At 42.2% G+C, this 14,198-nt stretch overlaps 1 protein-coding gene across 9 annotated transcripts in view; it reads left to right on the top strand.

The window, feature by feature from the left end:
• The window catches only part of DCAF1 (DDB1 and CUL4 associated factor 1), a 53,747-nt gene that overhangs the window by 14,749 nt on the left and 24,800 nt on the right, over positions 1-14,198 (top strand). For all 9 annotated transcript variants that reach the window (XR_005827378.1, XR_005827381.1, XR_005827379.1 and 6 more), the window contains exons 7-15: positions 596-1,099; positions 2,305-2,406; positions 3,546-3,704; positions 6,186-6,365; positions 7,247-7,456; positions 8,648-8,817; positions 10,590-10,714; positions 11,802-13,062; positions 13,984-14,182. Coding sequence is in view for 5 of the 9 variants with exons in the window: in XM_040590289.1 (XP_040446223.1) it covers positions 596-1,099; positions 2,305-2,406; positions 3,546-3,704; positions 6,186-6,365; positions 7,247-7,456; positions 8,648-8,817; positions 10,590-10,714; positions 11,802-13,062; positions 13,984-14,182 (2,910 nt within the window). In the remaining 4 variants the exon portion in view is untranslated. The remainder of the gene's footprint in view (positions 1-595; positions 1,100-2,304; positions 2,407-3,545; positions 3,705-6,185; positions 6,366-7,246; positions 7,457-8,647; positions 8,818-10,589; positions 10,715-11,801; positions 13,063-13,983; positions 14,183-14,198) is intronic.

Consider the following 14,198-nt stretch of genomic DNA (forward strand, 5'->3'; position numbering starts at 1 on the left):
AGTATGAAATTCTATTCACTTCTATACTAAACCTTTCATCAGTGCAGTGTTGATCCTGTATGATTATCAGCAATTGAGATGACTTTCGGGAGAACGTAGGATAGGCAAATTTGTCTCCCAGGGCACGGTACTATGTGTTGAAGCACAGGTGAATTCTAATTCTTGCTCTGTTAAGGCCTTTAAAAATGAAAGTGTGACCTTAGGTTTTGTGGAACTGCGATTTATCAGAGCTGCTGCTTTGAAAGGGAATGTTGCTTTTATTCTAGGCTGGGCAGAGATGATGGAAAGATGGTGCAAGTTGGTATGTGGTTCTGCTAGCACCAATATAGCTCATCTGCTCTTAATGGCTTTCAAAGCACTTTCTTCTTTCAAACCAGGTGCTGGTATTTTAGATGAAAGTAGCTGTAGTAAAAAGGATTGGAGTTCTCTTATTCACTTTGGAATCATTATTTCTCTGGGCAAATGTATGCCACACCACACTTGACACTTTATGCTGTGGAGTTGGTTGTATGATAAGAACAAAAAATACGGCTGATGTGAGTTGCATGATGGAAGCAGGAAGTGTGTTCTCATGTGTGCTTCTTTTCTGGAACAGGTAGCTTTGGTGCTTCGACGGCTACGAGAGTTACAAGTTACTGAAATGACTACAAAACAAGAAAACAAGCGTCCTAGTCCTCGGAAAGTGCCATCGGATCCTCTGCTGCCTCTAGATGAAGAGGCTGTGGATATGGATTATGGGGAGATGGCAGTAGATGGAGAGCAAGAGGAGGTTTCTGCTGATATGGATATCTCCTTTCATCTTGATTCAAGTCACAAGACCAGTAGCAGAGTAAACTCTGCTACAAAGCTAGATGATGGGGGACTGAGAAAAAGCAAATCAGGGAAACAGCATGAGAGAGACGGCTTCCGGAAAGCTAAGCAGAAGCTGGGCTTCTCCGCTTCAGAACCAGAGCGGATGTTTGTTGAACTGTCCAACAGCAGCTGGTCAGAAATGTCCCCGTGGGTGATTGGCACTAATTACACACTTTACCCTTTGACTCCCGCCATAGAGCAGAGGCTGATTCTTCAATACCTGACGCCCTTAGGGGAATACCAAGAGGTGAGCATATGAAGGTGGGAGGAAGCACTCTGTGCTTGAATTTGAACTTGAATTTCTCCTGACAAAACTATGAGTGGTATTTGGGGAAAAACTTGCAGAACTGTTGTTACCGCGCTCTGATGTTTCCTGGTATGATTAAGATCAATAACCTTTCCTGAGTTGTTGATGACTTTCAGATTGATGAAGTCGTTAGTTTGAGTATTACTCGGTAGGTAATACTCAAACCTGAACCTAGCAGGTGTGTGGTCTAGCAGTTGGAGCATGGCACTAAGAATTTTATTGCTGGTTTCTGTTGGTGATTGTTTACATGACAGAGGGCAAGTCACTTTGAAATACAGACATTTTTCCTGTTTCTTCTGGAGGATGTGAGAGACTTACACAACTGAAAGTCTGAGGAAATAATGAACTTGAAATTCTAAATGAAGTGGTTTGTGTAACCTCTGCAGTTGTTCTGATGAGAAATGGCAGTGCCCATGTTCTGCAGATGCTTTTGAGAGCTGTTGTTACTTATGTGGACAAAGTAGTTGGGCAGTGTCAAATTTACTAGCGTGCTTCCTTTTTTTTTAACCATATAACTGAAGTTAGCATAGGTCTGCAGGCCATCTTTATCTCTGCCTAATCTTTTTTAAGGTGGTTTAACTTAATTTGAAATAGAAAAAATCAACACAGTTTTGCTTTGTCATATACATAGTGTGTGTTCCTTGCTTCTGTGAGAGCCAACGGAACAATTATCCCCCTAATACCCTGCATGCTGACTGGATCACTTCATATGCCAGCAAGAATAGCATATAAAAATAGGAATAAACTATAAAGCTGTTACGCAAAGAATTATGCAAAGGGTTTTGGTTTGTTGCCCTGCTGTCCTGTTTTTTCTGTTTAGTTGTTGGGTAGTTGTCTTTGCACAGATGGAAAGTGGAACCTATCACCAGGGTGGTATCTGTGTGGACTTGCCATAGCTGCACTTGAAGGAGAGTCTTAAGATTTCCATGTGGCAGCTGTCATGCACCTTGCTGCAGTCAGCAGATGCATTACAAGAGGTCTGTTAACCTTTATTGCTTCCTATGGATGGAGCTGGTTACCACTGACCTCTCATAACAGGTATCTGCTAATAGGGGAAAACTGGGGGTTTGAGAGAGTAAAAACCAAAACAGACCTTGTATTTTCTGTGAAACATTCAGCTAGTCTTCCATTTCTATTTTTCGCAGCTACTACCCATCTTTATGCAACTGGGATCAAGGGAGCTAATGATGTACTACATCGATTTGAAGCGAACCAACGATGTGCTGCTCACTTTTGAAGCCCTTAAGGTAAATTACTTTCATGATGCATGAAACATACCATAAACATTGTAAAATCATTGAATATGTCTGCTGCATGTGTCGAAGGCAAACGCTTACCTTCTTTTGGCTCACGTATCTTGCAGCATTCCCTGGGATTGGAATTGGCTTTCACTCAACTTGAATACGTTGCAGTTTTGTTTTTATAACTCTTAGTTACATAAAATAAGAAAAAGGGGGGAGGGGATAAAAAGATCTTAATTATATAGGAAGTACATGAGAAAAATCCCTTTTTCCGTCAAATGCTTGTTTTCCTGCTGCCCTTAGATGGCATTCCGGGGTTGTTCCGCTACCTGTCATCTCGAGGGACATTTGTGAGGGGTGAGAAGCGTAAGCATCTTACTCTCAGAAGCCCCAGCATGGCATTTCTGAGCTGAATGTTTGAAATACAGTAGTTTTGTGTGAGTAGTCTTAAGGTTACCTTGCCAAGGTACAAAACCACAGGAAATTACCTTATTGAAGCCAAACCTGCAGTGCAGCAGCAGAAGTTACATTTTTATGTGCGTGCATTCCCTCTTTCACAGTAACTTCTCTGCCTCTGATCTTCCAGTGTTACTTTCCGTTTCATTTTCATTTGTCTGAGTGTTTATTTCCATAGAGCAGTGTGTTCCTACAAAAGGTGTAGGTACCTCAGTTGGTACTTAAGGTTTTTCTTGAGGTGTTGGCAATATAGAGTGTAGCAAACTTCAGTGCAGCTGCAGAATTCCATTTTAATAATAGCCTTTAAACTTCATCTTGTAAAATTCTTTTTGACAGCAATATGGCATATACAAAGTGTGAATGCAAATTTAAGTATTTCTTGTTGATAATAGAAAGTGAATTAACATGAAAAGAATAGGAAGACTTAAGGTGGTCTGTTGGATAAATTCTGAGTTGCTCTGCTTTTCTTGTATTTCTTTTGCAAGATGTGTAAAACAAAGTGCTAGTGCCTTTTTTTGCTTTTGTCCTTGGGATAAATACTGCATTCTGGGAGGAGGAAATAAAGTGGACAAGTTAGGGGAGCACTTGAGGATTTTTTTTTTCCTGCCATCTGTTTTTCTGTGGGTTAGGGGATGGATTTGATGATAGTTTGAAGAATTCCAGTCTAATCTGCTTTTATCCTTCCTTAGCATTTGGCATCATTGCTGCTGCACAACAAGTTTGCAACGGAGTTTGTTGCTCATGGAGGAGTGCAAAAGTTGCTGGAGATTCCTCGTCCTTCCATGGCAGCAACAGGGGTCTCCATGTGCTTATATTATTTGTCCTACAATCAAGATGCCATGGAGAGGGTAAGAAGCATTCTTTTACTGTAAATGCAGTGATTCCCATAATTTCTTAGTGTTTCTGCTTGTGTTCAAACAGTCAATAAACACCTCCTAAACTGAAAAGCAAGTTTACATAGAAGACTGGTATGTGCAGAGGCAATAGGAAGTATATGAATACTGGTGTATTTGAGTGTTTTGGTTCAAGGGTGCGAATTTTAGTTCCTAGGGAGTTAACTGAAGACCTCTGTCTTGTTAGCATTGTCTCAATACTTCCATCATCCTTTTCATCCTGTTATTCCGTCGTTCCCTCAAAAAAATGTCTTTCCTTTTCCACCCGTTCCAATGGACTGCTATACCTGAGCTTGTTTTTTCTGTGCACAGGCCCAGTGTGGATAGCTTCAGTGGTACTCAGCACCTCAGCCAGATTCCAGACAGCAGAGAAACTTCTGTGGTGGTGTTAGAGAGCAGCAGAAGACCAATGCAGTTCTGGACTGCATTGTTTGGAAAATCAAATTAAATGATGCTAAGGGTTCTTTGTGGCCTGAGTTTACAAATGTTAAAACAGCTGGTAATGAAGGCAGAGTTCCTCACCTCATATTTTAGCATAGAATATTTTTTTTTAAAGAAATCCTCCTCCTCTCAAGTAGTGTTTTTCCAGCAAGCATTTCTTCAGGCTGGTTGATATGGCAGTCCACTCTTTCAGTTTCCCGGGTACTTCAAACAGTGTTCCTATTTTTTTTTTTTTTTTTTTTTTTACTGGAAGCAAGCACTTGTGTGCTGAGCCAGATGTACAAACTGATTTAGTTTACTCTAAAATTGCTACTGTGCCAAGAAAAAAAAAGATGAACTTTCAGCTTTGTCCTGGTTTGGGCTGGGATGGAGTTAGCTTTCTTTTTAGTAGCATTAGTACTGGCATATGGGAGCATCCTGCTCTTTAGATTCATTCAAAGCAACTGCAGTGCTGTAGCCTTAAGCCTTCTAATTCTGCTCTGCTTTGAATGATGGCTTTTGACTCCTGGCTTGTCCCTGGCATTGTCTAGTAGGAGTTTAATTTTAACTTTGAATATTGAAGTAGTTAAACTAGTAACTGTACATACCTTCTTATTCTTTCCTAGTTTTTGATGCTGTCTGAATGTGTATTGTGATTTAACATGCTTAACCACTCCTAAGCATGTAGAGGCTGGACTGGTAGTAGTTGTTTAAGGCTGTATCCATGTGGATTCTGTAGGCATTTGTATGAGCGAGTTCAAAAACCTTTTGATAATCATGGCTGAACAGGACTGTCTGTGCCTTGTATTACCTCTCTTATGAGGTCAAGAAAGGTGAAGCTAGGAATAACATTTCTTCCATTTCTTTTTGCCAATTGTGTCAGAAAGACCAACCCTGGCTGCATATGATCTGCTTTGGTGTTTCTCTGAACTCTCTACGCTCCCTTTTCCCCTTCTGTCTTTGCTTTACCCCCTTCCTTCGGCTTTTTTCTTTTCCCCCTAATTCCACTTGCTGCTTGCATGGTTGTCCAAAAGGAAATCCAAAAGCTGTGGCAGGGTGCTGCATGAGGATTCCTTCTGCTTGACATCCTCAGGCCGTGTTGTAAAACCATGCAGCTGTTTTACGGTGACATTGTCTCATCTGCCAGATGTTATCCTCAATATCTACAAATTCCAGGTAGAGCATGTTTCAAGGGGCAGTCCCTTGTCACTTAGTCTATGCCAAGCCTCAGGTCTTGGGGTGGAAGCAAGGCTGGAGCTGGTAGCACTGTATTCTCAGCGTGCCTGACACCAGCAGAGAAGAGATGAAAAAAATCTGCTGACTTAGCATATAGTTGGTGCCAGTGCTTCAGCTCTCTGTGCTGTTCCTCTTGGTGCTGACCCTGGCAGAGGGTTCAAGTTCCTTATTGTTAGAAGTTAACAAATACATGCAAAAGTGCAGTTTTGAGCACATGGTCTGTACGTCTCAGAGGCAGGGTTTGAGAAAAGAAAAAGACAAGCTCAGTTGTCTCATTTCCAGATAAAGTCAAACTTCAGATTTGCATTTGATGGTCCCTACAATCCCCCTAGACTTCAGTGCTCCCAGTTTGCTAGAACTTCAACATAGCGTATGATACTGCTACACTGAGAAGAATTTTTGGTTTTTTCCAGTGGAAACTTCTGTTCCTTCTGTGCCTCTAGCATAGCATTCTTTGGATACCTTGAAGTGGTGTGGAGAAGGACTCTCTGGAATTATACTACACTAAGACTGCTGTATTTATTGTGTTTATGTCTGGGAATGGGCCAGTTGCTAGTCCTACATTGCTGCATCATAGCTTTATTAGTCCACAGGGGCTTTCTTTCACTGTTCTGGAAATGGCACTTTTTTTTTCATGTCTCAGATGTCATGGGTCAAACTGGAAGTAACCGATACTTGTCCTTTGTCTGTTGCCCCTCAAGGAACCCTCATTCTCCTTGGACAAACTCTCTTCAGTAATTTGTCTGAAGTCCTTCTCAAGAATGTTCTTTTTCTTTCTAGGTGTGCATGCACCCCCATAATGTGCTTTCAGATGTCGTAAACTACACATTATGGCTAATGGAGTGCTCCCATGCCTCAGGCTGCTGCCATGCAACCATGTTCTTCTCCATTTGCTTCTCCTTCCGTGCTGTCCTGGAGCTCTTTGACAGGCACGATGGCCTTCGCCGTCTGGTTAACTTGGTAAGGCTTGTAGTTTTACGTGGTGAACAGGGTTTTAGTGTCAGGTTTTGCACCCTTTATAGTGCAACTGTGGAGAATTCTATTCTTTTGTTTGATTTCTGCTTTGGGTTTTTTCCCTCCTTAGTTCCCAAGAGATAGAGAGGTGGGGTGAGTTTTCTAAGCAATGTACATGTGGATCCCTTTATCTTTATTATTTTTCTTATTGTTAAGATTATTATGCAGAGACTTGCTGCCCTTTGCGAGTTTTGTGGTGCAACTCCTGGGTTAAGCAGTACTTAAACAGTGGTGGCTTAGTGGTAGTTCAGATGTTTCTCACCATTCCACATACATGTGTGATATTGTCATGCACCCTTTTGGGTGCAGATAATTCCAGCCTTGTTCCAGGAGGGGTACAACTGTGTGTGTGCTGTGGTAACCACAGAACCTTATGAGCACAAATTATACCGCTAATGTACAAAAGCTGGTAAGTCTGCATGGTATTGCTGTGCAGTCCTAATAGTTTGGGTTATATCTGACTTGGGGACATCAGCGCTGCAGGGTGTAAGCACCCTTCGTGTTGTGTAATATAATGCCTAATAGTATTAGGCACAACGCTGCCTCCAGATCAACGCTCTAACTTGTGGATTTCTTTCTTCATAGATAGGGAAGGGGGGAGTGGTTCTTTTTAGACTTACTATTTATCCATGCAGACAGCCTTTTCTGTTCAGACAGTTTTTGTCATCTCTCAGTGTGCTTGTATGTCTTGTGCTTGTATGTCTTGTGTAGCAAAGCAAGTTTGAGTTTAGTGCAAGTGCAGCTGAGAATTGTAGGTGCTTTTTTTCCTGAAAAGTGAGCTAATGAAACTTTTTTTCCCTTTTCCCTGACCCAACCTCTTTCTGAAGATAAGCACTCTTGAGATCTTAAACCTGGAAGACCAAGGAGCCCTCTTGAGTGATGATGAGATCTTTGCCAGTCGCCAGACTGGGAAACACACCTGCATGGCCTTGCGTAGATACTTTGAGGCTCACCTTGCTATCAAACTTGAACAGGTGAAGCAGTCACTCCAGCGCACTGAAGGTGGCATTCTGGTCCATCCGCAACCCCCCTACAAGGTGAGTAGTATGTTGCAAGCTTTTAACATTGTTGTTGCATTTTTCAAGCGAATCCAAGCTGCAGGCATATGTGGATGTTCTTTGAAGCCAGTGAGTGGAATAACTAGGCAGTGTGCAATGTATAGAAATAGGGTTGGTTTTTATTTGTACTTTTTTCTTGTCTTGTGGAATGACACTGCAGTAGAAAAATACAGAAGAGCCTTTGAGGTTCAACTGAACTACATTAGATTGAGGTTCCTACTCATCTACTGTGGTTCCCTTTCCGTCTCGCAAAAACTGAAGTTAAAGGCAGGTTATTTTTGATACTTGTGGGTGTTTCTATGCTTTTTAATCTCTGAAAGGACAAAATCTGTGTGTACAGAAAAGGGCATAATGCCAAAAAACTTGGAAATAAGTTTGATTTGATAATGACAACTGAAATGTGCCTTTTGGAAGCTATTGTTTTTAGGAATGATCTGGGAGATTCTTGTGTTGGCCATGATTTTTTTTCCCTACTTTCTCCCTGCAAAGTAATTATTTTTTTTTAATTTGTATTTTTAAACAAACCAAACCAAAATACTTGAATTTTATGGCTGCTTGTTTTAAGGGAGCACGTTCACCTGTGGTTTCTGGTTTATTTTATGATGGTTTTCTAGAAGAGCTGAAAAAAGGAAACATAAGGGGGTTTTTTTGCTTCTGCAAAAATTGCTTGTTTTCAGTAGCTAAAGAAATGTGTATAAGCTGTTGCCTTGTGTAATTAAAAAAAACACCCGTTTATTGAAAGGCAAGCTTGTAAGGAATTTACTTTTTCTTCAGTGTATTTTGTAGTCAGAACTTAGAGACTGTAACTGAATAATTTTTGCAGCCTTTTTAAAATATTTTAGCAGAAACTTATTTTGAGTGATGGTCTAGTGACTACTTAGATTAGTAGCTTTAAAGCAGCGTAGAAATTTAATTTAATGTAACTTTTCTTCTTCTTAAATTGGCCTAACCCCTTCTAGGACTGCAAAGAAACTTAAAAGATATTTTTCTTAAGGTTGTTATTGTATATCACAGTCACAATTTTTTTTGTGGCTGGGGAGTAAAACAAAAAGAAATTACTTAATCTTTGTGGATGCAGTTTTCAGTTAAATCCCAACAGTGGAGGATGTGATGTGCGAGTTTGTAACCCTTGTGAACTTTTTCTGTTGCTTCCAACTCACTTCCCTGCAGGCCTGTTCGTATACTCATGAGCAGATTGTAGAGATGATGGAGTTCCTGATTGAGTATGGCCCAGCACAGCTCTACTGGGAGCCAGCAGAGGTTTTTCTCAAATTGTCTTGCGTCCAGCTCATGCTTCAGCTCATTTCAATAGCATGCAACTGGAAGACGTACTACGCAAGGTGAGCTATTTGCTGTAGTACTGTATTTTAGTGCAGTAAGCTGTGACTCTTGGGCAGCACACTACATTTCTAGATTTTCTACCTCTCTGATAGCATTTCAAACAGGCATGTACTGGTTAGTGCTGTTAGGGCCTGTGCTGTGGCTGCACAGTGCTTTTGAAAGTTAACACTGTGGAAAGCAGGACTAAAGTTTTGAGGTAGAAGGATGGATGTAATGAGACTTCGGAAGATGTAAAATGCCTCAGGCCTTTGGTTTCTGAGAAACCAGCATTATAGTACAGCTTAATCACAATTCTGTGCCACTTTCTGTCTCAGAATTTTTTTACCTTTTTGTCAGAGATAGGCTAGAAAACCTTCAAGCAGAGGGTGAAGTCAAAACATACCTTAATCCTGGAAAGAGGTGGAATGTTTGTTTGGGTGCTGACAAGGAGAGGAGGACATGGTGTATGACTTTATTGATTTGATGGTGGTAGAGTTTACTGAGCAGATAAAACTCTGCAAAGGAGTTGTGTGAATATGCAAGAAGCGAGCATTTGAGAGAGGACAAATGCTGAGGACTGTTACTCTGCATTGCTCAGGCTCATGTGCCTAGACTACACCACTAGCTGTTAAATTCAACCTGCTGGTAGAAGGACTCACCTTATGATGCCTCTTTTTAAGTTTCTGCCTTGTCTTGACTGCAGACAAGCTGTGGAGGTACCGTGATACTCTGTTATCTTTCTGTGGCACCTTTTCCCCCCACCTCCCTACCCCAAAAAAATCTGCAGCACCCTTACTCTTACAAAAGAAAGGGAACTGCCACCAGGCTCTGATAGGTATTCCATTAGGATCCTGTCCCCAGTGCAAAAGGAGGATGGGTGCAAAGTTCCAGCCTCTGTTTATCCTAATAACCATCTGCTCACCAGAGTGCAGCTGTAGTCCTCTCTAGAGATATGTTCACTGGTGAGTCACTGTCTGCTATAACTAGTTGTCATCAGCAGTATTATCGTCACCAGGACTCCCACCTTATTTCTGCTTTCTACAAAAGCTCCTTGCCTAACTGAACTTGAAAGCCTTTGAAATCTGTTTTTGCTTCTGCAATCCCCTGCCTCCCTCCCCCTCTCTCAGGTTTCACTCTGAGTAGTTTCTGTTCTCCTGTTTCTTAGTATCTACAGCTGTTTCCTAATTGCTACCTGGATTAACTCCTACTTTTCCATACAGGCTTGCAAGTGTTTCCCCTTTTCTTGCATTGGTCTGCTCTCCCACCTCCTACTTAACAGCCCTTATCACCTTCCACACACCTGTGTGTCTCTTAAACTGGTGCCTGTTGATGACTTTTTCCCTATCACAGTTGTCTGTTTTACTGCTAAACAGTTTCCCTTCACTTCAGAAAATCTTCCTGTTTGACCAGTGACAGAGTATTTTATGCAGCAGTGTTTCCCAGCTAGGATGTAGAGTTAGATTAGATTTGGAAGCTCAATTTAGAATGCTTTTCTGGATGTCTTAACATTCTTATTTTTATAAATACAGAATTGCAGTGCTTTTAGAAGCCTGTGGGCCATGTGGGATTAATGTTGACAAACTGCAGGCAGTGCTGTGCATGTGAGCACTGCCTTCTGTGGAGACCAGCCCTTTGAGTGGAACATTGTAAAATCAAAAGGGACCATAGAGTACATCAGATTTGACTGATTTACTCCTATTTTTTGGAGTAAAATTGATTGAATGCTATTTTATGTTATTGAGACAACTCTGTATGTACACCTCCAAGAAGTCCTTCTGTTGTTGTCTTCCAGGAATGACACAGTACGCTATGCTTTGGATGTACTAGCCATCCTGACTGTGGTTCCTAAAATCCAGTTGCAGCTGGCAGAACCTGTGGATGTGTTAGATGAAGCTGGATCTACTGTTTCCACTGTGGGTAAGCTGAATATGGTCCTGATGACTTACACGCTTCTCAATTGTCTTCTGCTACATGGTTTTTAGCTGGCTGTTTCTCACCTACAGTGAGACAAGGGTTAAAATAATTAATGTATTTAGAGTTACTGTCAAGGTTGAAAATAAATGGGAAGGTAGACCATGGTTAAAATTGTGTTGTGATTAGCACTGTGGTTGGATTACCAATTTGAAGGCATGGTCTTTGACTTGCACTTGTTTTCAAGAGCTCATTAAATACAGATGGAGGCAAATCTCTTTTTGTAATGGGACTATTAGGTTCCCTCAGCTTCCCAGAAATGTAGGTCTCATGGGGATATGGCGTTTGAGAATACAGGAGAGGAACAATTATTGTTGTTTGAGTTATGCTCTAACTGGCTACCTGCAGATTCAATATGCAAATGATTGAGACGGCCTGGATCAGATCGAAGACTTGTACATTAACTGGAGCCTGACACTTTTAAAGAAAATAAAAATAAAAGATTGGTAGGGTACCAGTGGTAGGCACAAAACCTTTCTTGAGACAGACATCAATTCTTTCTTGAGTGAAGGTTTTGATCTTCTGAAGCAGACATGAAATTAACAGGAATTGTGTCTGAGGAGGGGAAAAAAAAACCCCAAAGTTTAATTTTTTTTTCTGAATCCTTTTGGAAGCTGTGATATGATTTATTTTTTTCCCTTCATAACATGGGTTCTTTCCTTCTTCTCAGTTTCCATTTTTTTAGTATTTATACAAGAGAGTTGCTTTCTGCAGTAAGAATCAGAGGCATGTCTGTGCATCTTTGTCTGTGCCAGATACTCTCCGATTTTGCATTCCTGGGCCATGCCTGATCACCATCTCTGAAAGGTTGTTTGACTCCCTAGTTACTGATGGTGAAGCGGAGGAGTATCAGTGTAGGAAAACACTTTGCCAGGGAGGTAGAATGCATCTCAAATTAGCAGAACTGCAGAAATTCCCGGAATGAAGAGAATTACACATTTTCCTCAAATTTGTTGAAGGCTTCCTAACTTGTCTGATGAATTCATAAGCTACATTTTAGAGAACTAAAGAAACTATTTCTTTCCCTCACTAGGTATTAGTATCATCCTTGGAGTTGCTGAGGGTGAATTTTTCATCCATGATGCTGAGATTCAGAAATCAGCCCTTCAGATCATCATCAATTGTGTATGCGGTCCAGATAATCGAATCTCCAGTATCGGCAAATTCATCTCTGGAACTCCTCGGCGAAAGCTTCCTCAGGTCCCCAAGAGCAGTGAGCACACATTAGCTAAGATGTGGAATGTGGTACAGTCCAACAACGGCATCAAAGTGCTGCTGTCATTGCTGTCTATAAAGATGCCGATCACAGATGCAGATCAGATTCGAGCACTAGCCTGCAAAGCCTTGGTGGGGCTCTCGCGCAGCAGTACTGTCCGGCAGATTATCAGCAAGCTCCCCCTCTTCAGCAGCTGTCAAATTCAGCAGCTGATGAAGGAGCCGGTGCTTCAGGATAAGCGCAGCGAGCATGTGAAGTTCTGCAAATACGCTGCTGAGCTGATAGAGCGTGTCTCGGGGAAGCCGTTGCTGATTGGCACAGATGTCTCTCTGGCTCGGCTGCAGAAAGCAGATGTGGTGGCCCAGTCAAGGATCACGTTTCCTGAGAAGGAGCTGCTGCTCCTGATTCGGAACCATCTCATCTCTAAGGGCTTAGGAGAAACTGCATCTGTCCTTACTAAAGAGGCCGACCTACCCATGACTGCAGCATCTCATTCATCTGCCTTCACCCCTGTTGCGGCTGCTGCCTCTCCTGTGACCCTGCCTCGCACTCCTCGCATAGCTAACGGCATCTCAGCCCGTTTGAGTAGCCACACTTCTGTAGGTTCCACTGCCACCTCTGTCCATGCTCAGGCAAGGCCGTCTGCATCCCAAGGTCCACTTGCCCTTCCAGGCCCTTCTTACGCCAGCAATTCTCCTCTGATTGGCAGGATTAGCTTTGTCAGGGAGAGGCCATCTCCTTGCAACGGCAGAAAAATTAGAGTGTTGCGACAAAAATCGGACCATGGCGCTTACAGCCAGAGCCCAGCTATCAAAAAGCAGCTGGACAGACACCTTCCTTCCCCACCCACGCTGGACAGTATAATCACAGAGTACCTTAGGGAGCAGCATGCCCGCTGCAAGAACCCTGTTGCCACCTGTCCCCCTTTCTCTCTCTTTACTCCCCACCAGTGTCCTGAGCCAAAACAGAGGCGCCAGGCGCCAACTAACTTTACCTCACGGCTGACCCGCAGGGCAGCCTTTCCGAAGTACGGAGGGGTGGATGGTGGCTGCTTTGATAGACACCTTATATTTAGCAGGTAAGGAAGACAAATGTTTCTTGATCCCTCTCAGGATGTACCGTGTGCCAAAAGGCCTTACCTGGATTCAGGCTCTGCAGTCCCACAGGAACGTTCTTGGAGAGAAAAGTGTTTTAATTAAACAGTGACCAGTGGGAGAGCCTTGAAAGGCATTTTTGGAAGTTCTGTTTCTCTTGTCCTTAGTAGTGACCCTTGGAACATAAAGCACGCTTATTTTCAGTGTCATGTTAATTCATTAGCAACATTGACAAATGAAGCTCATAGCTCTTTTTATCCTTTGGAAGGTAATTGTGTAACACCAGTTTTACACAGGAGTGTAGTGTAGCCTTGAGGATAGCTGGCTGACAGATGCAGGACAGCAGAATCCATGTTTTGCTCTTGGAGCTGAATCTGCAGCACCAGAAGTTGCTAGCCTTTTTATGTGGCCTTTCTTTGCTGAGGTTAAATGGGAAGATGTGAAGTTTATAAAGATGACACGGATGAGAGCATCTTCACAGTGAAACCAGTATCACCTTGGGAAATTATGGTGACAGGTTATTTGGCTGATGTGCCATGACTTCTTGTGTTGAGTTTCACAACTGTTAGAAAATTTTTTACTATCTGTACTTACCCAGGTGACAGCATTACAGGTTTTCCATCAATCCAACTTTGAAGGCAGCCGCCAAGTGCTTCAACTTAATGATGTGCTGTAACAGAAGTACTTAACAGTGCAAAACAAACCCTGAAGCGTTGCAAACACTGTTGTAACATGCTCACTTGAGCACTAATCTTACAATTGACACTTAGCTTGTCCTAGAAGAAAGCTATAGGAAAGGTACCTACACGATTTTTTTAAGGACTGGATTTAGTGTCATCACACAGCACTTCAGTTTTGCTTCTCTCATCTCTTTCGGGTGACCCTTGTATTTCTACCTTTTCTAGGTTCCGTCCAATTTCTGTGTTTAGGGAAGCAAATGAGGATGAGAGTGGCTTTACCTGTTGCGCGTTTTCTGCAAGGGAACGATTTTTAATGCTGGGTACTTGCACTGGGCAGTTGAAACTCTATAATGTGTTCAGTGGACAGGAAGAGGCCAGTTACAACTGCCATAACTCTGCCATCACGCACCTTGAGCCATCCAGGGTAAGTAATCAAAAAC

The sequence above is a fragment of the Falco naumanni genome, chromosome 4, assembly GCF_017639655.2.
Source record: "Falco naumanni isolate bFalNau1 chromosome 4, bFalNau1.pat, whole genome shotgun sequence".
In the NCBI taxonomy this organism is placed as follows: Eukaryota; Metazoa; Chordata; class Aves; order Falconiformes; family Falconidae; genus Falco; species Falco naumanni.